Here is a 24540-nt window from a genome sequence, read left to right on the forward strand (position 1 = left end):
GTCTAGGATGAAGTACAAGAACCTTAAGTGGGGATATACAAAATTAAGGCCAAGAAATGGCAAATGTCTTCAGTTTACCCACTTAATAATACAAGGTAATAAACAGGTATTTATACTGGTAATACGGTACAGACCTACTTACGATTAAACAGGCTCTAAATAATCAGAAATAACAGCAACTGACTGCTCTTTGTGAATCAATTCTGAATGTAATCACCTATGTACCCAAAGATTGCTACCACTGATAAAAAGGGAAAACAGTATTACAGAAGTTCCTCCAGCATACTCCATCTTTTAAAAATGGACTAGCCAAACACTTACTCCAAAAAGCAGTTCAGACATCATCAGTCGTACTTCTTTCCTCCTCCAAACCATTCCTACTGAATTTGCTTATTAAAATTTCCTGGTATTTCACACATACTAATTTTCTTACTATTATTTTAGGAACTTCCAAAGATTCAAACTGTAGAAGTCTAATGATCTTATTAAATAACTATTTTTTGCTAAAGCCTCTTGGGAAAGAAAAAAAAAACTCATAGAAATATTTCACTAAGTAACATTAACATCAATAATATGAATTACAAAAATAAATTAAAACCCCCCCAAAATCTAACCTGAATCTAGAAAAACAGGCATTTCCATACACTTCCCAAAAGATGCACAAGTGAAACTGCTAAGCAAAAGTCACAAAAAGCAAACTAGAAAAAAAATGAGTTTTTCTATTTAAAAGGTTTAAGTATTATGACAAAATTTGTTATACACTATATTAAATGGTTTTTTAATTATATGTATGGCAGATATAAACACACACTGAAAATGAATACATCAGATATTCAGAGAATCAGATACAGAATCTGAGAATCAGAGAATTCAGATCATCAGATACAACAGAGAAAGGGAAAGACACAAAAAGATTCTTCTCAATCTGCAACCACACAACACTAAGTGTTTATGAAAGAAAACAAACCTAGACATTTCAAGTTCTCCATCACCACAGTGCTGAAGTTTGTTGAGCTCAGGCTGAAGAAAAGAGTCCAACAGATAGAAGGCAAAAGCCACTTCTTCTGAAGAAGGAACATGCCACTGGATGTCCAGGTTCCATAGGTCCCCTGGCTTACCCCAGTCCTAGAAAAGAGTAACATTTGTTCAGCAAGCTGAGAAATTGGGAAAAAAAAAAAAAAAGATGTACATGTAGCTTAAAAGGTCTTCCAGGAAGGGGCGCCTGGGTGGCTCAGGTGGTTGTGCTCTCAGGGTTGTGAGATCCAGTCCCATATCCAGCTCACGCTGGGCATAGAGCCAGCTTAAGATTCTCTCTCTGCCCCTCTCCACCCTTTCTCCCTTTCTCTCTAAAAAACAGGCATAAAAACTCATTACCCCTTCATTCTCACTCCAGAAAAAGGTCTCCCTGAAGAGCCACTTAAATATGAGTTTACTGTAAGAGTAACAATAAGCTTATAAAGCTACTGAGTTCTCCAATAAAATCATATGGAATATACAAGCTACATATAGCATACCAACCCACTTCATAGTCAAACAGAAAAGAAAAAAACTAGGCTGTTCTGCGCTATGTTACACTTCCCAAGTTTAAAACATTCCAATAATTTTAATAATCTACTTTAAAAATAAAGAAGTAACACCTTCATACACAACACACACACAAAAAAACCCCACTCTGGATCCTTAGAAAAATAACCCAATATGTACTTGAATTCTTAATTACTGAAAATGCTTGCCTTGATAGGAAAGTATTCGGAAGGAGGCTTGTCAAAGCCACCCGGCACACTGCAGTACTCTGTCGGGTAGATAAGTGTAGTAGAACGGAGGAGGTGATGCAAAAGGTTACAAGACAGAGTGTAACCCTGCTTACAGGTTAGATGGAGGGTTCTTTGGAGAATCTTTACTAGCTGCTCCCTATAAAGAAGCAACTTCTTCCCATCCACTCGAGTAATCTGAAAGAGGAAAAAAACAGTTGAGGATATTTTGGTGATAAGATTAAGAATCAATAATTACTGCAACGAACAATGTTTAGCTACTAAAGTAGCCTAAAATAATAACAGTGTTTCTTAAAATGACTTTAATTCATTTTAGAATTGTCATTTTAAGTATATTCTTACAATTCTTTCTTAAGATCAAAACAAATTCTCTGAATTCAGGCCCTTATATGCCACAAGTACCATCCTTTTCAAAGAATCTATCTCCTCAAAGAGACAAAACTTAATTGGAGCTCTCTGTTTGTTGGTGAACCAACCCATAAAGGAAAATGTTTAACTGATAGCCAAATTTATGGAGAAAGAGAGAGAAAATGGAGAGAAAAAAAAGGAATTGCCAAATCTGATAAAATTTTCAATTAATGAGTTACTAGTATCAGAATTAATCAGTAAAAATTACAGCGCTGCACATGAAGTCATCAACAATTATCACACTCCCTTGATAACAAGAAAATGCCATTATCTGACTTTTTGTAGCTATATAAAGAAAATCTAAAACTAAGGAGTTTTCAGTATCAGGGAGCCTGGTTGGCTCAGTCAGTAGAGCATGCGACTCTTAATTCTGGGGTCATGAGTTCAAGCCCCACATTGGGTGTAGAGATCACTTAAATAAATAAATAAATCTTTGGGGTACGTGGGTGGCTCAGTTGGTTAAACATCCAAACTCCTGATCTCAGCTCAGGTCTTGATCTCAGCGCTATGAGTTCAAGCCCTGTGCACTGGGCTCCACGCTGGGCATGAAGCCTACTTAAAAAAAACAAAAAACAAACAAACTGGGGCACCTGGGTCGCTCAGTCAATTAAGCGTCTACCTTCAACTCAGGTCATGATCCCAGAGTCTTGGGAGTGACCGTGTTGGGCTCCCTGCTTCTCCCTCTCCGTCTGCCTCTGCCCCTCCCTCTGCCTGTACTCTCTTATGCTCTCTCTCTCTCAAATAATAAACAAAATCTTAAAAAAAAACAAAAACAAAAAAACCCCAGACTTTTCATATTTTTTAAAGTCAATTAAAAAAAATAAATTCTAAAACCAAGTCATCATTTTCACAGTAATATTTCTTTATTACAAAGATTTACAATACCTCAGACAAAAGCTGAAGATTCCACAGCAATTCCTTATCTAGCTCTTCTTCATTTAATACATCATCATCTAAAAATGGCAAAACAGTATCAGGGAAAAAGAACTATGCATCCAACTAAATGCATCTTTTTTTTTATTAACATAAAATGTATGTTTCAGGGGTACAGGTCTGTGATTCATCAGTCTTAAACAATTCACAGTGCTCACCATAGCACATACCCTCCCCAATGTCCATCATCCAGCCCCCCATCCCTCTACCCCTCTCCCCTCCAGCAACCCTCAGTTTGTTTCCTGAGATTAAGAGTCTCTTATGGTTTGTCTCCCTTTCTGGTTTCGTCTTGTTTCATTTTTCCCTCTCTTCCCCTATGATCCTCTGCCTTGTTTCTCAAATTCCACATTATCAGTGAGCTCATATGATACATGTCTTTCTCTGACTGACTTATCTCCCTTAGCATAATACCCTCTAGTTCCATCCACGTCGTTGCAAATGGCAAGATTTCATTTTTTTTTTTTGATGGCTAAATGCATCATTTTTTAATATTTGTCTTCAGTATCTCTAACTGCTGAGAAAAGTCTCATTCCTTTTTCATGAAGCTGAACTTGCTCCAGAGGAGGTGAAAATTCAATTTTCAAGAAAATAAACACATCAAATCAGGGCGCCTGCTCCTCCACATCTCACAAATTGATATGTTTTTATGGCAACCTCTACATGGTTCTTACATGTATGAAAATACTAATTTAATAAAGTAAAATTTCTAAGCTGTCACCTGGATGACACCTTAATTCGAGCAATCCCTGCCCCAAACTACAAAATTAAAATATTGCACAGCTTGTAGAATCTTTTTTCACCAACAGAGTTCTAGAAACAACAAAAAAATTTTATTACCTAAAATTAAAAATATAGAATAATAACCTTATGACTTACTCATTGTAAGCTGAGTTATAACATTGCAGCAGTGGGGAACAAATAACTTCAAAGACTCCTCTGGGCAGCACTGAAACATATTTGTATACATAAATTTTTTGGAAGGCCATGAATATTCAACAGTCACAAAGTATACCCTGACACTATTTTCAGAGGCAAATAAGGGTTGTAAACTGCTACTGAAAGAATGATGTATTTTAAGTATAAAAAGCATGTATAAAAGAATTAACCATATAAACCTGTTGGTTACTGACTCATTAATTCATCAGTCCAAAAACCCCAAACTCACCTTTACAGCAGCTCGGCACATGTCTGCCACCATGCGGCCTGCTACTCTTGTTTCAAATATATGCGAAATAGAAAAATTAAAAACCTTCTGAAGGGCTACCTGTTAAGATATGGAAGAAGTGAAAAGGTCTTATCAGCATTTTTAAGAAACTTAAACATCTTATGAAACATGAAAGAAAATGAGAGTCGGACTAAAACTAAAAATAACCAAGTAGGAAATTTTTAACCATCTGAATTTTACAAAGATTTGCTTATTGATGTTACATCAAGATCTATGAACAATCTTTTGCACAAGACCCTAATGTGCATTTTAGGCACAAGATTTTATTTGCTACAGAAAAATTAAATACAAAACTACAGCTGCTGGAAGTAAATGCAAATTATCTTGTTGCCTAATCCAATGTAACAAAGGTAAGGTTTTGGATTATCTAACATTTAGACTTTGTTATTTTGACAACTACAAACTAGAAACATATATCTCTATTCTAAAAGACCTGGAGCAGTCTAATTTTACAATCATGTCACAGATTTTCAACTTAATTGCTAAATGAAAGAAAGACCTCTAGATGTTTATAATTTTCAGGATTGTTAATCCACAACTCCTTTCAAAAGATTTTGGCTCAATGAGATTATTTATGTTCATTTCTTTATACTAACATAATCTCAGAAAATATTTCATGCAGCTGTAAAGCAGTTTAGCTTTTAATCAGGATAAACATATTGAACAGTCATAATCTCAGATGAAGGGAGAAGAAACAAAAATGGAAGTAAAGTCTGGTCTTAAAGACCACACTGTACATAACAGGGGTCAACCAATACTGAGTAAGGGAATGTTTACAGAATGTCTTATGAGGACACACCAATTCCCATTCATTATAGCTTGCCAGATTTTTATATTTAGGATTTAATTTCTATTATGTGATGGCATAAACAAATTCCAAAACTTTTCTCCCAAACAGTATTTAATTGATTAAAACAACACAGTCGATTCTTGTTGTATGTAGTATATTCTCTAAAGCTGCTGCGAGCACTGAATTAGCAAATACCGAATCACTCTTCCTCAGGGCAATACAGGATTAAGTTAATACAAGTCTCTGCTTACGTTTTCATCAACTGATAAAATTTTATAATTTTGTTTTATGTGTATTTAATATATATTGTTGTTTCATTAGCATTGAAGTCAGCCAACAGCACTGTAACTCATGCCTGAATAAAGCTTATCTAAAACATGTTATTTTCTGGGAGGCACATCACAATTCTCTTATGCTTACAACACTAGACAGTACTGCGGCACTACTCTTGTGGGCCATTTTAAACAGCAAAATCCCCAACAAAAAGCATACAATGTGGAAAACCGGGCACTAAATAGACTCAAAAGTGTGTTTACATCAGAGCTGAAACAAGAAGGCAGAGCATGTCACCTTATTCAACCTCAGCCAGGAACTCACATTTTTTGCTACATTTACACGTCTGCATGAGAGCACCATGAGTACTGATTTGGGGATTACAAATACATTTTAGTAAGCAGATGAATTTGCAAATATGAAATTTGCAAATATAATGAGAATCCACTGTTTATCTTTCTTGAAGTTTAGTATGAGAAAAAGGATAAATGGCATAATACCTAAAGTAACTTCAATTTTTATTTAAAAAAAAATTTTATTTATTTATTTGACAGAGACACAGCGAGAGAGGGAACACAGCAGGGCAAGTGGGAGAGGGAGAAGCAGGCTTCCCACCGAGCAGGGAGCCCGATGCGGGGCTCAATCCCAGGACCCTGGGATCATGACCTGAGCCGAAGGCAGACGCTTAACGACTGAGCCAGCCAGGCTCCCCGTAACTTCAATTTTTAAAACACACACAAAAAAACCTACAAGACTGGGATTTAATTTTTTGCAGCAATGCGACTCTTACCATAAATATTTCTTTGGAACATTGTGTGAGGATTGTACTAAATGTAGAAGACAGGCCTAATTCGACCAAACTCTCCAAGTGAGTCATTTTCTCAGTTTCCGTCTCTTCTCTTGTTTGCTCCAATGTGCTACTTTCTATAAGTCCAAAACATCTAAACAATCCAAAGAAAGTATAAGTTTAGCAACTAAAAACTAGTTTCATGTTTTCGATGATGATTACCTAAGTCTCCACTGTCATGCCTATTCAAATGAGAGCTATTCCATTTGGACATGGCTCACTATCAATTGTCTTTTTGTAACTTCAGGTGCTCAGTCCCGGGACACTGGCTATGTACAGGCTGCAACACAGAGAGACTGACGTTGCTGGGACAGGACAGTCATATCTGAATGTCTAATAAAGGGCGGGCCTGGGGTACATACTCACCTGTCCATAAATTGTAAGACGAAATCCTCAAATTCAGCTGTGGCTGAACAAAGTTCTCGTTCCACCTATAACATTTCAATGTGGAGAAAAATTAAAAATAGTCCTTTTTCTCGGAACTATTAAAACTCAATTACGGCCTATAAAATAGATTTAACACTATATTATTATAGTGAGTATGGTGAGAAATAGCACCATAACCGTGTGTCAATTTAGAATAACTCAACCTACTACTTTCCAGGAACCAAAGTAAGAAGTATTTAACATATTTTATAAGAGCCCCAAACAGAAGTCAAACAGCCATCTTTATCAACTACAGTTTTCAAGCTTCTGGTGTATGCATACAGGATTCTCTCCTACTACTTGAACATCCAAATGACAAAAGTCAAGTAGAAACATATTTACAATAAAGAAAATAGTTCTAAAAGAACCAGTCAGTAATGAAGAAAATGTCTGTTCATTAGATGTCAATCACCTCAACAAATTTATTCCTAAGCTCAAAAAACCAGAAAACCCAAAACCAAACCAAACCAACAAACAAAAAAAACCCCCACCATCTCCGCTTAACAAAAAATTAAAAGTGACAAAAAATTGAAATATACCTCTTGGTATCAGTTGTTTACAAAAATAGCCTATTTTTGACCTATGTCGTTTGGTGGGTGCTCTGCCAGACTATCTTACCAATGACCTGGTCCTCCATTTATATCATTTTAGTCACAAAATAGTAATTTTAAACTACTAGTATTTAAACTATCAAATATTACTATGCATTTACAATAAGAGTTATAACTCAGTTAACCAATCCTTTTACAAGCAGAAAGCATTCTTACTTCTGTGAGGTCATTTCTTTCTTGTAGTACAGATGAACAATCTACTAAAGGCACCAGAGTGGAAAATGTTGCTATGAACTGGAATGTGATCTGTGGGAAGATCCAAAAAATTTAACATTAATTTTGTAACTATAGTTCAAAAATACAAGTATACCATATGCTACAATAAAGTACCCAAATAAATTATTTTGAGGGAAATCCCACAATAATTGTGGAAAGTTTTCACTTAGAATTGAACATTTTAAGGTTCCTCACAATTAAGCAGCTGTTATGTTAGTAATGAAGTTATACTAAATTTATTTTCATAGTTATTAGGTTTAAGCACAATGTTCTCTAACCTTCTGTCAATGAAAAGTTACTTTGCACCCCCGCTAAAGATGCAACATTAACCAAGGATAAACAGAATATGCTGAAGCAAAAAGCGAGATCGGGCAAGAGGGAAGATGAGCAATGCTTTAAGTCAGGAGATGTGTGTATAAAATGGGACCTGGCATTTTGCACCCAGCAGCTTTTATCATGCCCCCTGTCACCAGTGTAGACAGAAGAAGTACAAATGATCATATGCTAAGATTTTTAATGTCTTTGCTCAAGGAAAATAGTAAATATATAATGAGCTTCAAAATATCTTATGATCATTAAATGTATCCAGGTTATGGCAAATTACTTACAATGGATGACATATAGATCAACTAACCATCCAAAGATCTAAACTTGGGCATCTAGGATATAACTCTTTACCATTAACAAAGTTTACATTGAACTATGTTCTAAAGAGTATTTGAACAAAACTTAAAAGGATGTCTATTCACACAATTAGAACTCAGACACAAAACAGAATAATAAATATGCTTACCATGCATTTACTAAAGTCATTTGGATCCACCCCAGGCAATGCTCTCATCAACAGAGGTAGCATGTGTGTTGGACCTTCAGGAAACCATTTGCCACCTGATACCAAACTTCGGGCTACTCCAATTACACAACTTAAAGTAGCTGTGAGCTGGTGAGGTTCTGTTAAAGTCTCTAGTGCAGGATACGTTCTACAGTTTGAAAACAGGAAAAAATAAACAAAAAAAACCAGTTCCATCACAGATAAACATGCACAATACATTAAATCTACCAAATTCATAAATTGCCTGTTGGCCTTAAGGCTGCTAGCTAGCAGAATATTTTGAGTGAATATCTGCTTTCAAAGTTAACAGAATCACACACACAAAGAAAAGGCACGTTTCCCCTACCCCCTCACCGCCTTTCTCCTTGCAAATTCCACAGTGTAAAAGAACATAAACTGGTAGATTTTGCATTATTTCAGCCATCTGAATCCACTTCCACATTCCAATATGACTAACTCTAACCTAATGGTCAGCGATTATTAGAATTCAGGAATAGCAAGTGACAACTATCTTATTTTTTTTTTTTTTAAAGATTTTATTTATTTATTTGACAGAGAGAGACACAGCGAGAGAGGGAACACAAGCAGGGGGAGTGCGAGAGGGAGAAGCAGGCTTCCCGCAGAGCAGGAAGCCCGATGTAGGGCTTGATCCCAGGACCCTGGGACCATGACCCGAGCTGAAGGCAGACGCTTAATGACTGAGCCACCCAGGCGCCCCCTATTCTTCCCTCTTATCGAAAAAACAATCTTTACTAAAACGCTGAAATTTCTCCTACTTTACACTTTTTAAAAAACTGGTATTTTAAAATTGGACATCAGCTCTAGAAACATATGAGAAGATTCCTGAAACTATGAATAAACTAGGGAGAATAATACAAATACAATCTTTGATCAGCAAGTAAAAGACAAGCCAAGAACATTCACACAGGGGTGCCTGGGTGGTTCAGTCATTGGGCGCCTGCCTTTGGCTCAGGTCATGATCCCAGGGTCCTGGGATCGAGCCCCGCATCGGGCTCTCTGCTCGGTGGGAAGCCTGCTTCTCCCTCTCCCACACCCCCTGCTTGTGTTCCCTCTCTCTCTGTCTGTCAAAATAAATAAATAAAGTCTTTAAAAAAAAAAAAAGAGCATTCACACAGCAATTTCATTTTTAAGAGTCTATCCTGTAGGGGGACAAAAATCTAAAATGCAGTCATTTTAAATTTCTCTTATGCAGAAAAAATAAGGGAAATTTCATTATAAGTAGGAAAAAAGCATTTATAATCAGAATAAAAAAACAACCAAGCCTATGCTTTAAAAGGTGAAGAAAGCAAACCAGCTCTTTAACAGAGGCTGTCCTTAGAAGATACAAAACTCAGGACCTAGAATTTATTATCTACATCTTTACTTTCTCAAGGACTTCTGCTTTTTTTTTTTAAGAGGAGAGAGAGAGCACATACGCACAGGGAAGGGGTAGAAGGGGAGGCAAGGAGGGGGCGGGAGGAGGGAAAGACAGAGAGAGAGAGTGAGAATCTTAAGCAGGCTCCCCACCAAGCATGAAGCCCAAGGCAGGGCTTGATCTCACGACCCTGAGATCATGACCTGAGTCAGACTCTTAACTAAGTCACCCTGGTGCCCCAAAGGACTTTTGCTTTTATAGAAGAAAAAAACCTTCAAAATATTTCTCTTGGCTAAGCATGTATCACTCAATATGCTATTAAATTTGTCCAGAAATTGAAAACTCAAGAAAAATATGATGGATAATTTTACTTGTATTTATTTATTTAAATTCAATTAATTAACATATGTATTATTAGTTTCAGAGATAAGAGTTCACTGATTCATCATTTACTTGTATTTGTAAGCTTTGTTCTTTCTACTAAAAATGTATCTCACTATTCATAATTCATCAGCTAGAAAACATTAAAATAAGGCAAAACAAAGGGAAAGCCAAGAAATACCAAAACACTCCAATCTTCAAAATTTTAACTATGCAAGAAGCTGAAGTCCCTCCCTAGAGGCAAGTCTCTCCTCAACAGGAAACATCAAGGGACCTGCCACTGAACTGTTAGCTTCTGCTACCACAAGGAGGCCAAAGAGCAAAGAACACTGGAGGTTCCAGTAGAAAATGCCTAACTTCCCCATTTCATTTCCTAATGAAGTTATCTGTGCTGGAAGTTTCCGTGCCCACAAAGTGCACACAGAAATGGATAGGTGTGGAAAATGAGGTACAACTTAACTTGAATACTTATGGCAATGAGGACAGGACAAGATATTGTAAGCAACTCAAATTTATAAATAATGTAGCCCCATTTTGGTCAAGACCTTTAACAGGATATCCATCTCCAAGCAAATGTGCCCAATTATCCTATTTCAATTTTAAGTCAGAAAACAGGCAGTCACTTGCATTCTGTCACTAGGATCTTGGACAAATCTGTTTTATGGAACTCAAACTGTTAGACCCTTCTGGGCCCTAAAAACTAACATTTTTCTTCTATTTTTCAGTATGACATTGAGAGAAATCATAAAGCTCAACTTCAGGCAGCAGAGGAATTAACAGAAAGCTTAAGTAATATTATTATATAAGCACAGAAGGCCTATATTGTGACAGTAACTAGGGAAAGGGAAAACTATTTTTGTTACTATTTCAACATATGAAACAAAATGAATGCAATAAAATCTATACTGTGGAAATAATACACATAAGATTATGCATATATTAAAATAATAAAGACAGTCAAATTTTCTTCTGTATCACTGATTTTAAGAAATAGAAGAAATCCAAAATCACTTCTCAGTATTTAGTGACACACTTTGATGTAAAAGCAGCTTAATTAATTAGTTTATTAATTAATTTTTGTAAGATCTTATTTTTAAGTAATCTCTACACCCCACATGGGGCTCAAACTCACAACCCCGAGATTAAGAGTCACATGCTCCACCAACTGAGCCCACCAGGCACCCCTTAATTTATGAGCAAAAATGTGCCAATAATCCAAAAATATTTTATCCATCTCGTGTCAATTTTCTTTTCTCTCCAGTAAACCTTTATCAAGTTACCAATCGTTAGGTTAAAATGCCTTGCTTCTCCTACAGGAACAGGAACAAGCATGGAGAAAGCAAAACAGAAGCCACAAAAGAAAACCAAGCACAACAGAAGAGTAGAGGGAAGAGATAATCAGAACAGCTGTAGCCACAGCTGAGGCTTTAACCAAACATGTAAAGCTCCACTTACCTTTCAAGTACAGGGGGTATTACTAACTCAGGTCTCATGAGTGCAAGATTCTGCAGAGCCTGGGCTGCTTCTAAACTACCAGTTTTGCTAAACATAGCCAAGAGGACAGGTTGAATAATGCATCGTACAAAGTCTGTAACATCTTGATCAGTAAGCTTATGGCTATCAGGCACAGGAGTTAACCAAGAAGGCTTCTTGTATCTTTCACGATGCAATCTTCTAACAACACTATTTGGCAACCGCTGAAGTAGTTTCATTAATTTGTTCTGGGGACACAGAAGCAAAAAGTCCAAGGTAGGTTCTATTTCCTACACAGATATTTATGGTCCCTTTCTACCCTCCAAATAAAGATTCTTAAAATAACAGCTCTTACAATCTATTACAAAGACCTGCATGGCATAACTAGATAGAATAAAATGCCATTATCAATTAAATTACTGATAATGTGTTTCAAATGTCAGTTTTAATTTCTAGCACCAGATGAATCTTCCATTACATGAAAAACCATTTTAGCTAGGCAATGTGGAAACCGCCCCCCCCAAAAAAAATCCCAAGGAATAAAAACCACAACTGACAATCTTTTCTGTTGCCAGAATGTGACATTTTGTCACCAGTTATTGGACGAACAATATTATCTTCATTTATTTTTATGTTCTATGAACACAGAAGCTTAATTTGAACTTAATCACCTACATATAGCCAAATTTATATGAAGAACAGAAAATGTATTATAGGTTTTATACAATAGGCAATATGTAACCATTTTTTAAAGATATGTGTGACCATATCTTTAAAAATTTCCAAACCCTAAAATGAAAAATGAATATACTCACCAGCCAGCGCCCATTATTTGAGGGATGGTAAAAAGATGTGATGCTGTTAAACAAACCAGCCAAATGTTTTTGCACTAGTTTACTTGGTCCACCCTATACAAATAAAAAAACAAAAATATCAGTACCCACTGTACACTGGAAAATTGAAGGAATCAATAGGCCCAAGCCTACATACACCTCTCTAACGTGGTACACATCCATTTTGCTGACAAAAACCAATTCTACCCCTACATAAGAGTCAAAAACAAATTCCCCAGTGAACTTCCTACAATCTTCCATTTAAAACACTCTACAAAAAATAAGGGAAACTTACTGAAACCAAATTAGATAACTGAAAAGAGATCTTTCAATTTAGGGTATCAGCATATTTTACTCTTTTGCAGTGAAATAATTTTTGTCACTAAGACTGTTTTAAAATAACCAAGAGTGGTAACATCAGGCATAAAAAGCATTCCTAAAAGGATTCAAGAAGTGAATTTCTTATTGCAGGAAATGAAGAAGTGAGATGTACATAAATACATTCAAATATTTTATTTTTACTCCCAAATGTTTCAAATGATTAAACCTGCTATATTTGACCACATTTTGACTCAAAAGAAAAATATTTTTTTCTTAATCTATTACCAAAACAAATACACCAAACAACAATACAACGTGGGGGGGAAAATGAGGAAAAAATTTAGCATTCATCTTATCAACAGCCCTGAAGATAAAGAACTACAATTTGGTTTTAAAACCTTCCATCTCTCAGGATGATCTTCTAAGAAAAAGCAGAGACATAAGGTAGACTGTTGAGTTACATAAGAACATGTCTTCGCACTGAAATGAAATCCATGTACATGTTCCCCACTGAGACTAGGTCAACTACTAAAGAGATCATAATTCCATAGCAAAAAACCAACAAAAATGTCAATATTTTAACATAGTAATTAGCATTTTTATTTATTATATTCATTATTCACATTTAACACAAAATAAATCTGTCAATGGGAAAAACTGTGTGAGAAAGAACAGCAACATTAACTAAAATAAGCTGATATTAATCACAATGTAATTCTGTGGCTTCTAAAAAATGAATTCCAACTCATTGCTTATGTAAGACAGTAAACATCCAAATGTTTTTGCTCTTATGGAGTATTAGAAAGAAAATGTGATTCTCCCTGCTTAATAACGAAATAGCAAAAACGGGGAGAATGAATTATTCTTTAAAATCTAAAAATAAAATTTAAGAGTTAAACTTCGCACAACCATCCTGCATTTTCCACAGAAACAACCAGCCAAACAACATAACCTGGGAGAAAATATCAAACAGAATAATAATTTAAAAAAGAGACAGCAGTAGAAGCAATATAAATGACAATCCAGAAAATTATAGTATAAAATTATTCTTATATTCCTATTTGCAAGTTGACAATGAAATCCAAGCATGTGGATATATTTTTACTTTCCTTCAGGGATGTCAGTTAAGTAATCCTCCATATTTCTCCCTTCATTAAGATTACTTCATTTGTTTAGTAAGCTTTGTGTTCAGTGTAATTTTCGACACTGAATGCATTCGTACCGGGCATATGCAAAACCCTGAGTTCTAATTCCACATTTATCATTATCAATTTGACCTTTCATTTGTGAGTCTGGTTCTTGATCTATTAAGACTGTTAGACATTCTGAATCTCTCAAAACTCTAAACTTTGATTCCATTATTAAGAACTATTGGCTAGAGAAATGGTTGTTTTTCTACATTCTGGGTCTGATAAACATTAGCTTACTACATCAGAAAATATCCAAGAATCAAATGACCAACTAAGATACTAATATAGCCTAATGTGATTATACAGAATTTTTGTATGGTTAACACAAAATTTAGATGAACTAATGTGTTACAAACCATCATAGCGGTGATCCATATCACAGCATGTCCTATATCATAAGCATTTGTTAAAAATCTTGGGACTAACACTTGACTGCTTCCCACTGGGAGGTTCAAGCTTCTCAGAATTCTTGTAAATATCTTTAAAAAGAAAAAAAGAATTAAGAATAAATATTTTTAAGTATCAAGTAACTTTTTAAATAACTGAAGTGTTATATATATTATTGTTATTGAATATATTCTCACTGGATCACGTTTTAAGCAAAATTACATACTATTTGGTAGCTTTATACACTGCTTTACTCCATAAAAATTACATAGAAATAGATTCTTTTTAAAAATTTTTATTTTTATTTATATTTCATTTATTTATTTTATTTTATTAAGATTTCATTTATTTATGTGAGACAGAGAGAGCATGCACGCGCATGAGAGTGAGCAAAAGGAGCAGTGGCAGAGGGAGAAGCAGGCTCCCCGCTGAGCAGGGAGCCCGATGCGGGACTCGATCCCAAGACCCTGGGATCATGACCTGAGCCGAAGGCAGACGCCCAACCGTCTGAGCCACCCAGGCGCCCTTATTTCATTTTTTAAAAGTTTATTTATTTAAGTAATATCTACACCCAACATGGGGCTCAAAATCACGACCCTGGTATCGAGAGCTCCATGCTCTAATGACTGAGCCAGCCAGGCTCAGCCCCTATTTACTTTCTTTCAAATGACAGTGAGGTCACAAAGGGGTGGATAAGAAGGAGCTGTATCCACATACTCTGTACCCACGTACCCATAAACAAATGAGATAGTTTAAACATAAAAAGGCAAAATGTAGATAATACAGTTAAACATGAAATATTTTGACTCCTATCTCTCTAAATGCATATGAAATTATTTTTCCTACGCTCTCATTCCATGCTAAGAATATACAAAATGCAAATACCTATCTTCTAGTGGATTACTTTCCCTTTCAAAATTCTATTGATTTTTCCCCCAGGAATTTGCATTTTCATCTCTCATTTAATAATTGCATTTTAGGGGCGCCTGAGTGGCTCAGATGGTTAAGTGTCTGCCTTCAGCTCAGGGCATGATCTCAGGGTCCTGGGATCGGGCCCCATTATTGGGCTCCTGGCTCGGCAAGGAGTCTGCTTCTTCCTCTCCCTCTGCCTCTCTCCCCTGCTCATATTCCCTCCCTCTCTCTCTCTCTCTGTCAAATGAATAAATAAATAAATAATTTTTTTAATTGCATTTTATTTTTTAAAATTTCTCTTTAAAAGATTTTACTTATTTATTAGAGAGGGAGAGAGAGTGAGAGAGCAAAAGCGCACAGGCAGGGGGAGCAGCAGGCAGAGGGAGATGGAGAAGCAGGCTCCCCCCTGAGCAGGGAGCCCACCATAGGGATTCAATCCCAGGACCCTGGGATCATGACCTGAGTCGAAGGCAGATGCTAAACTGATTGAGCCACGCAGGCGCCCCTAATAATTTATTTTTTATTTATTTTAAAAGATTTTATTTATCTATTTGACACAGAGACAAAGAGAGAAAGAGAGGGAATATGAGCAGGGGAGAGAGGGAGAGAACACAAGTAGGCAAAGGAGCAGCAGAGGGAGAGGGAGAAGCAGGCTCTCTGCCGAGCAGGGAGCCCGATGCGGGACTTGATCCCAGGACCCTGGGATTATGACCTGAACCGAAGGCAGCCACTTAACCGACTGAGCCACCCAGGCACCCCTAAACATTTTAATATAATTAAATTTATATTTAAAATCTGTCATTAGTAACAGGGACTCCAACAGTGGGAGAAAATCACTTTTCCTCCATTTCTACCAGACGGTGTAAGCAAAGGTAAACAGAGTATGTCTGCTGCTGTTCCCCAGCCCTACTCTACTGTCAGCGTGTGCATCAGAATCACCTGGATGCCCCATGCCACCCCTCCTGAGCCCACTTCAGGTGAAACAATATGGAAGATGCAATGTTAAGATCACTGAACCTAGAGACACTCTAGCTTTATTTACTCTAGGAAAATGCAATCTAAAAAGTAGAAAACACTCTAGAATAGCAATCAAATACAATACCCAAAATTTGCTGGAAGGTATGAATGTAAGATACCCTGAATAATACACTTAGTACTTTCTAAATTACTCACTCTGAAACTTCTATTTCATGTCCTACATAGGCAAGACAAAAATCACACATTTATGATTACTTTGGTATAATCCAATTAGTTTTTGAAAATAAATGATCTATCCTGGTAAATTGTATGTTTTTACTAGTGATCAAGAAATATTTTAGGAATTAGTATACAAAACACACTTCTTTTTTTTAAAGATTTTATTTATTTATCTGACAGAGAGAGAGACAGCGAGAGCAGGAACACAAGCAGGGAGAGTGGGAGAGGGAGAAGCAGGCTTCCCGCCAAGCAGGGAGCCCGATGCGGGACTCGATCCCAGGACCCTGGGATCATGACCCGAGCCGAAGGCAGACGCTGAACGACTGAGCCACCCAGGCGCCCCAAAACACACTTCTTAAAGACATAAAAAGTGCTATCAGTGCTACTGTATGTTGTATGCTCAAAAGTTCTTAATTACCTTTGGTACATATGGATCCCAGTCTATGTACCCTATATTATCTGTAGCCAATCGAGCAAAGAGATTTACTAGTTGCTGAAAGTAAACAAAAAAAGAAAGACAGTTAAGTAAATACACTTGTTATTAAGTGTCACAGTCACACCCCCTATCCATTTCTGGTTCTCAGCTGTCATCATTAGCACAACTTAATACATAGTTTATGACTCATTTTTTTAAAATCTCCAAATTTAAGTTCTGATTCTTGTCACCCATTTAAAATCAAATGCAGTTGAAATGCTTATTAAAAGGGAAATGACAAAAGCATCATCCACAATGCAAAGAGAAGAAATTTTAATCTAATAAGCACATAGAAAACATCTACTATATGTCTAGCAACATGCTAGTGAAGGTCCAATAGGAAACAATAACAGTCTTACATTTCATGCATTTCATAATACATGCATTTGCTTCTAGATACTGATAAAACCAAAAGAAGTGTCTATTTCTGTTAGAAACAGCAAACAAAATTTTTTAAAAAAAATTACAACATTGCTAATAGCCAATTCTAAGGAACTGACGTTATTTATCAAATGATCTGATAGCAAAGAAGGAAAAAATAGGTATGATACTCACCCCCTCCCACTGTGGGAGATTTTGCACTGAAACCCAAAGGCCAATTAATTCATCAAACCAAAGTCTGAAGAAGAAAAATGTTGTTATGAATAGCAAGTGATTTATAGAAAGTGGTTCAAAGCCAGGTATCCTTTGTATTTTTTAATCTATTATTCTTACTGATAACTACACAACCTAGAAAAAATAATACTGAATGTTACAAACTTAATGGAACAAATGACTGCTTCTGTCTGAATATTCCCCTTGCAATATATTTATCCTAAAGAGTCATCTCATCAAACCTCTACTTCATTGTTAGGGGCGCCTGGGTGCCTCAGCTGGTTAAGCGCCCGATTCTTAGTTTCTGCTCAGGTCATGGTCCTGGCACTTTTTGTGTCTTTAAGAAGAAGTCCTACTTTCTTTTCTTTTCTTTTTTTTTTAAGAGAGAGAGCATGGGGGAGGAGGGGCAGAGGGAAAGAGAATCTAATAAGCAGGCTCCATACCCAGGGTGGAACCCAACACAGGGCTCAATCTCACGACCCTAAGATCATGACCTGAGCAGAAATCAAGAGTCAAGACGCTTAACCAACTGAGCCACCCAGGTTCCCCTAAATATTTTTCATTTTAGGATTTGTTATATAGAGTCATCTAGAAAAAACAGTTCTTAAAAACAGTGCAAAGACGGGCGCCTGGGTGGCTCAGTTGGTTGAGCGACTGCCTTCGGCTCAGGTCATGATCCTGGAGTCCCGGGATCGAGTCCCGCATCGGGCTCCCTGCTCGGCAGGGAGTCTGCTTCTCCCTCTGACCTTCCCCCCTCTCATGTGCTCTCTCTCTCTCACTCTCTCAAATAAATGAATAAATAAAAAATCTTTAAAAAAAAAAAAAGTGCAAAGACTAGAATGAGTAGAGAATAAGAATTATAAAAAAGACCTAAGAAAAACTACAAGTGATGAATAAAACCAAGTTTTAGGAAAACACTTTTCCTTTCCCTAAACTCCACACAATTTAACATTTCTTATCACTGCCTACTTACTGATATTTTCTACTTTTTTGCATTTTTAATTCTTTCTCTCTTGATTTCTTAAATTAAAGCCCTTATCTTTACTTTTCCTTTTAAGTAATCTCTACACCCAACATGGGGCTCAAACTCACAAGCCCAAGATAAAGAATCACATGCTCCACCAATTGAGCCAGCTAGGCACCCTGTAAAGCCCTCATATCGTATTTGGCTTGACATACAAGCATTAGTCTCTCCTCATTTACAATCTTATGCTTAACTGTTTCAGCCTCCACACACTTCAAGTATAATCAATACAATGGTTGAGTTAGTAAATTTTTGTTTACTTATTATTGCTTTATGAATTGGCTTATATATCTCCATATCTTGCTCTATTCTATAATTTGTCAAGATATGTATATACTTACTTAAAACCTTTATGATGAAGTTGTGGAGGAAGGGAGGTAGGAAGAAATATTTCAAAATAAGTGATGGCCTTTTGCATTGTTACATCAAAAGGGCACATTAAAGGCCGCCATTCTTCTAGCATCTCAGCTGTGGCATCTGCTGGAAAGTATCTAATAAAAAAGAAGGTATTCATTTACCTGATCATTGGCTAAAAGCTCTACAACATCAACATCTAACCAACAAAAAAAGGGGAGGTGGGAAATGGATTTCATAAGGTACAACATACACTACAAATGTCAAGTTAACTTAAACACATTTTTGCAACTCTAAAATAAATACCTTGTCACACTTAAAGGTAAATTTTTTTCTCGTCTAAAGGACTTAGAAAAATGCTATAAAGCTGATAAACTCATAAAATACAAAGTCACTTAAATAACCTACAAATTTATACATGGTTGTTTTATTTTTTTCCCTCCCTGTGTGCTATGTAATAGCAATAGGAAAAAAATCTAGTCACAGAGAATCCAGTCTATATAAGAAATGGATAATCAGTGAAAGGAAAAAGAGAACATTAGCCTAGGCATGTTTGGACCAACCATTTATTCTCAGTGTACCACAGAGCTCTCTTGTATACAAGAGTGGACTAGACTAGACGGTCTTCCTACAGGTGCTAACATTCTACGAGTCTATGAAAAAATATTATTTGCCCAAGACTGAGAATATAGTAGGTCAGCAACAAATACGTGATTTATAAAACCATTTATAACTTTAACTCATAAGAATATGATAAAATAGGGATTTCCATTCAAAAGAACTCACTGCATCCATACATAGCAGGATAAGCAGTCTTAGAACAGCCTAGTAATTGTCAAGTCCACAGAATTGGGTTTTTATTTATTTTATTTTATTTTATTTCATTTTATTAAGCTCTACGCCCAACATGGGGCTCAAACTCCTAACCTCAAGATCAAGAGTCCATGCTCTACCGACTGAGCTAGTCAGGGGCCTCAAGTCCACAGAATTGGACTTCAATTGATTAAAACGAAATTCAACCCATATTCATCTTTAAACATCAGAATATGGAATATTTCTGTATGTTCTACTGAAAGAGAACATATTTCAAAAAAAATGTCTGAACACCTTCTTATTATTACTCACATTTTAATGTAATACCTACGATACTCATTTTGGAAAATATTTTTGATCTGAGTAATGATACTCTAGGAAAATCTTTCAAATAAAGACAATTATACATAAATTATGGCATTCTTACTTTATAATAGGTAACTGACACCCACACCACTTAAAAATTTCTAAATTTATAAATGAAATCTAAATAATTCAGTTCAAGAGTTGGAAATGATATATTGTGCCCAGTGACTAACATCACAATGTTAGAAACGTTTTATACCTTTAATTTCCTCTTCAAAGCATACTAGGGACGGGGAAAAACCCACAGAAATAAAAGAGGTTTTATAAATTGAGAAGCTACTTACGGTCGGCAGCTTTTCACGAGTGTTTTGAGAACATTTTCTACAGAACTAGGGGGGGAAAAGCCATTTGATAAATTAGGTTTGTGTATTTGGAGAACACACCTAATCCAATCAATAAATATCTCTAAAAAATGCTCATACATCTAAAAATTATGTGTGTACATGCAATAACTAATCCGTCTCTTTCATACCAACAGAACTATAAGGATTAACTACCTAAACTCTGTAATCTACTCTTTCCTTTGCTCTGGATTTGCTCATTCTCTGTTGTCATCTAAAGGGAAGAAAACTGGGAAAAGGACAAATCATTTTCAATCTTTACAAAGTAGGCAGCAATGACCACACTTAACAGCACATCAAGAAGTATGCTCAGTGGCTTAAAACTTCAAATACTAATTTTTATTTTTATTAAAGTGCTTTTACATCAAAACACAAACAGCAGAAAAAATCTGGTGTGCTTATATCAGCAACTGCCAGAAACTAGTTTTCTGTAACCAATGGTGAGAGTTCTATAACCCTATAAGGTTACTTTACGGCCAGCACCAATTACCAAAAATAGGAACAGCCATCTTTCTGACCAGCTACTTAAAAAGTTAGTTGAGTAACATTAAAAAGCTGTAACTTATTTTCCAACTTTGTAGGTGGTTCAAGTGAATTTAAAAAAACAACATAAGTATTTGTATGTGGATTTAAATAAATGTTTGTCTAAATGAAAAGGCCAATGTGTACTGGTTTAAACATTCATGGCCAGAATGGAATATTTAAATTAATTAGACCATAGTCAAAGAGGTAAAATGCAAATAAAACAAAGGGCACAAGGTAATTTTGGAATGGAATTTTAAAATAAATGTGTGGCTACTTACAGCATGATGTATACAAGTAAATAAAATAAGTCCCCAAATCTCAAGAAAAAAACTATGAGGGAAAGGGGTAACTTTCAGGCATGCTTCCACCTGACACTTTCTCATTAAGCTTCTTGAAATTGTTAAGTCCAGAGGTCTATCCAACTTCTCTGAAAGCTTAAGAACTAATCTGTAAAGAAATTCCAAGGAATAACACAAACCAAACTCAGCACAAGTAACCAATTATACAACTGAGAGAGAAAACTATGATTTCATTACTAGAAGCTGTAGAAATCCTCTTTAATTTCAAAACTAGTCAGAAAAAAATTAACTGAAGAGGAAACCAGGCTACAACACATGAGATAATTCTAAAATAAAAAAGACGAACATATGGCCAGAGAGACATGGAACATTTTCTCTGATTATCAGGGAGAGATTCTATCTTCTCTCATAAAAAAGCTAAGCAATTGAGAAACAATTAGTTTAGAGAACATCTAAGTTTGCCTGGTTAAAAAAGGAGTAAACTTCTAACTACATTTAAACTCTCTGAAGATCACAACTATGATTTTTACTTCTGGGCATTTCCAAAGCACTTTTAAAAGGCTATGTGTTCATATATACTTATGCATATTTATATTTATTAATTTACAATACACAATAAACATTTTCTATCAGAGCAACAAAGAGCACAGATCTTTGGATCTTCTTTTCATTTGGACCAAAGAACCCCATTTAGAAACAAATTATAGACAAGGTTTAAAGAACCATCTAGTTCCAAACTAAATAACAGATCAACTTAAATGCAGATTTAAAAAAAGATAATTCTAAAATGGCAAACTTTGTGTCCAAGGAAATAAGCAGAAGATCTGTAATTCTATCAGTTCCTGAAGTTTGTCTTCATTAGTTAACTTTACATTTATTTTACTGTTTCTGTGGCAACCCGTTTCAGAGCACAACATAGAAAACCTGCTGTTTTCACTGGTAACTTTTCTATTCCACCAACAAACTTTCATATAATGTCAAAAATGATTCTAGAAAGCAGTCAAAAGGCTGCATAGCTACCTGCTTTCTCCGGTTCCCTTCACTCTTCAAAAGAATAGGATGTTAATTATAATACTTGATAGCTGTCACTTCACTCATTAGAGGAATAGGGTATGTGGGAATGTGCTTTAGTTCATCTAAATAAAGTCAATTCCAACCCCTCCTTATATATAAGGCCTGTGCCAATGGATTTATGCTCTTTATCCAGAAAAGGGTACAATCTCTCTAACCTGTGATATCTGTATAGTGACCTTTTGTGATTCTTGTAATCTCTCAAGATGAAGGGAACAATGTTTCTGTTTAAAAATAAAATAAAAGGTTAAGGCTAGATGCTACTAGACTATATTTCACTAATTTTTAGAGGGAGTGAATAATCACTATGTACTTTCCCAATTGTTGGAAATTTATAATACTGAAGTGATTACAATTCAAAACACTTTAAAAAAAAATCAAAAGGGATCTACAGAAGGAACAAGCTTTGGATGGGTTTTCTCATACCCTACTTCCTCTTAGAAAAAGCATGTTAAGTTGAAAAGAAAGCCATAAGCATATCATGCAATAGTTCACAAACTGGGCTTAGAGTCAGGCAGATAGAAATTTGATTACCAGTTCTGCTACTTACTATCAGTTCAATATTATAGCCTCAGTTTTTCCATCTATATAACAGTAATAATACCTACCTCTCAAAAGGCTGTTACAAAAATTAAATGAGATAATGTAAGGAAAACAGTTATCTGGCCCAGAATTAAGCATAAAAATTGTTAACTATAATTATTATTTCATACTATCCAAAACAAATTACATTTTCAATATCATTAAGAACTAATATTTTGTGCTCATTTTGCTTTCACATTTATTCTGTCTCTCAACAATTACTAATTTATGATTTAGGAAATCACATCAAAATAGGAAATTCTTCCCCCAATTACCACCCTATTTATTAGGGCAGAAAATAAGTTCTTGTCCCAGTTCTTGAGCTCCTGTCCCAGTTTCAACAAATGACTTTGTGTGACTTTTCCTCTCTGGGCCACAATTTCCTTACGCTGTAGGATGACATAAGCAACTACCAAATAAGTAGCAGAGAAGCCTGAGGAAAGCCAAAAACCTTAGCGTCCAGTTACACCAGTTACTGAGATAGGAGACTTACATAAACCTGAAGGTTTATGCTTCCTACCTCCTTGGCCTTACCTCATTATCAGGACAATGTTCACTTCTAAACCACAGACATGTACAGCAAATGATGTATTCGAGATGAAAGTAGTGCAGACTGCTCATAGCCAGAAGTACTTTCAGCTTCACTCAACAATTCTTGAACTAAATTTTAGCTTCATAATTATCATATTGGCTTTTTTATAAATGAACGGGGCAACTGTAACACTGGCATATTCTATATACCTCTGCCTTGACCTCTTTATAATTTAATGGTAATTGCCTATACGATATTTTCTTTCTTGAGAATGTACTTCATTTCATCCAAAAAACTCAGTTTTACCTGCTTTCTCTGTATCTAAACAAATACAACCATCAGTTTGTCAAACACGATGCACCTCATATCTAATTTTTCGAAACCTAATATTGCAGTTGAATCAGCCAGTACTCATTTTTCACAGCCACTTCACACAAAATTAGGGTCAAGATAATTCTACCATAAGAAAGGTTTAAGTAAAATACAATACGTTCACCACTGAAGTAGCATTAACATTGATTTTTCATTATAATTATTTTCAGAAAAAAGTATGCCCCCATGGCTAGTGATAAGTTGTAATAATCCTGACAACTCAAGTAAAAAGAGCATACATAACTGCTGAAAGTGATGACAGCCTGATCAGTGTGAACTAAGTATTTTTTTAAAATGCTTTAAAAAGAGCACTTTCTAAAGAAAGATCATTATAACAGATACAACTTTTGGAAGAAACATTACCAAAGTCATTAATAAAAATCAACTACTTATTTTCAACATTTCCAAATAAAAGTCAAAGTGGTATTTTTAAAAGAGCAAATAGAATGGTCCTCAAATAACATGTTAAAAATCACTTCATCTACCTTAGTAATAATAATCACTGGTTATTAAAAAAATAACCATAAACTATTTTAAATTTCAACAGGTCCTCAGAGAAATCACTTTCATCACATCATTATGTTAAATTCTGTAGCTAGAGATCATTCTTGAGCTGCTGATAGTAACTTAAGCTTAGAAATGTAGCCCCATGTGTCAAGAAACACCCAGCAGAGTAAAAACACGTCACTTCCATGTGTTGAAGGGGGAACAAAGGATTTAGCTGTATTTTAGGGATAAGAACACCAAATCAGAGTCCTTTGTCAGATCAATTGAGAAATAAATAACATCA

General features: G+C 35.6%; 1 protein-coding gene across 2 annotated transcripts in view; it reads right to left on the reverse strand.

Annotated features, from left to right (window-relative positions):
* PSME4 (proteasome activator subunit 4) overlaps nt 1-24540 on the reverse strand; it is a 111692-nt gene that overhangs the window by 50791 nt on the left and 36361 nt on the right. For both annotated transcript variants that reach the window (XM_081832018.1, XM_081832017.1), the window contains exons 4-19: nt 20313-20357; nt 18837-18986; nt 17433-17496; nt 16821-16895; nt 14263-14385; nt 12378-12470; nt 11545-11810; nt 8295-8481; nt 7442-7531; nt 6615-6679; nt 6192-6342; nt 4279-4377; nt 3990-4059; nt 3066-3133; nt 1734-1949; nt 968-1125 (exon numbers count right to left, since the gene is read on the reverse strand). In XM_081832018.1, the coding sequence (XP_081688144.1) occupies nt 968-1125; nt 1734-1949; nt 3066-3133; nt 3990-4059; nt 4279-4377; nt 6192-6342; nt 6615-6679; nt 7442-7531; nt 8295-8481; nt 11545-11810; nt 12378-12470; nt 14263-14385; nt 16821-16895; nt 17433-17496; nt 18837-18986; nt 20313-20357 (1920 nt within the window). The remainder of the gene's footprint in view (nt 1-967; nt 1126-1733; nt 1950-3065; nt 3134-3989; nt 4060-4278; nt 4378-6191; nt 6343-6614; nt 6680-7441; nt 7532-8294; nt 8482-11544; nt 11811-12377; nt 12471-14262; nt 14386-16820; nt 16896-17432; nt 17497-18836; nt 18987-20312; nt 20358-24540) is intronic.

The sequence above is a fragment of the Leptonychotes weddellii genome, chromosome 10, assembly GCF_054177405.1.
Source record: "Leptonychotes weddellii isolate Sample4059 chromosome 10, ASM5417740v2, whole genome shotgun sequence".
In the NCBI taxonomy this organism is placed as follows: domain Eukaryota; kingdom Metazoa; phylum Chordata; class Mammalia; order Carnivora; family Phocidae; genus Leptonychotes; species Leptonychotes weddellii.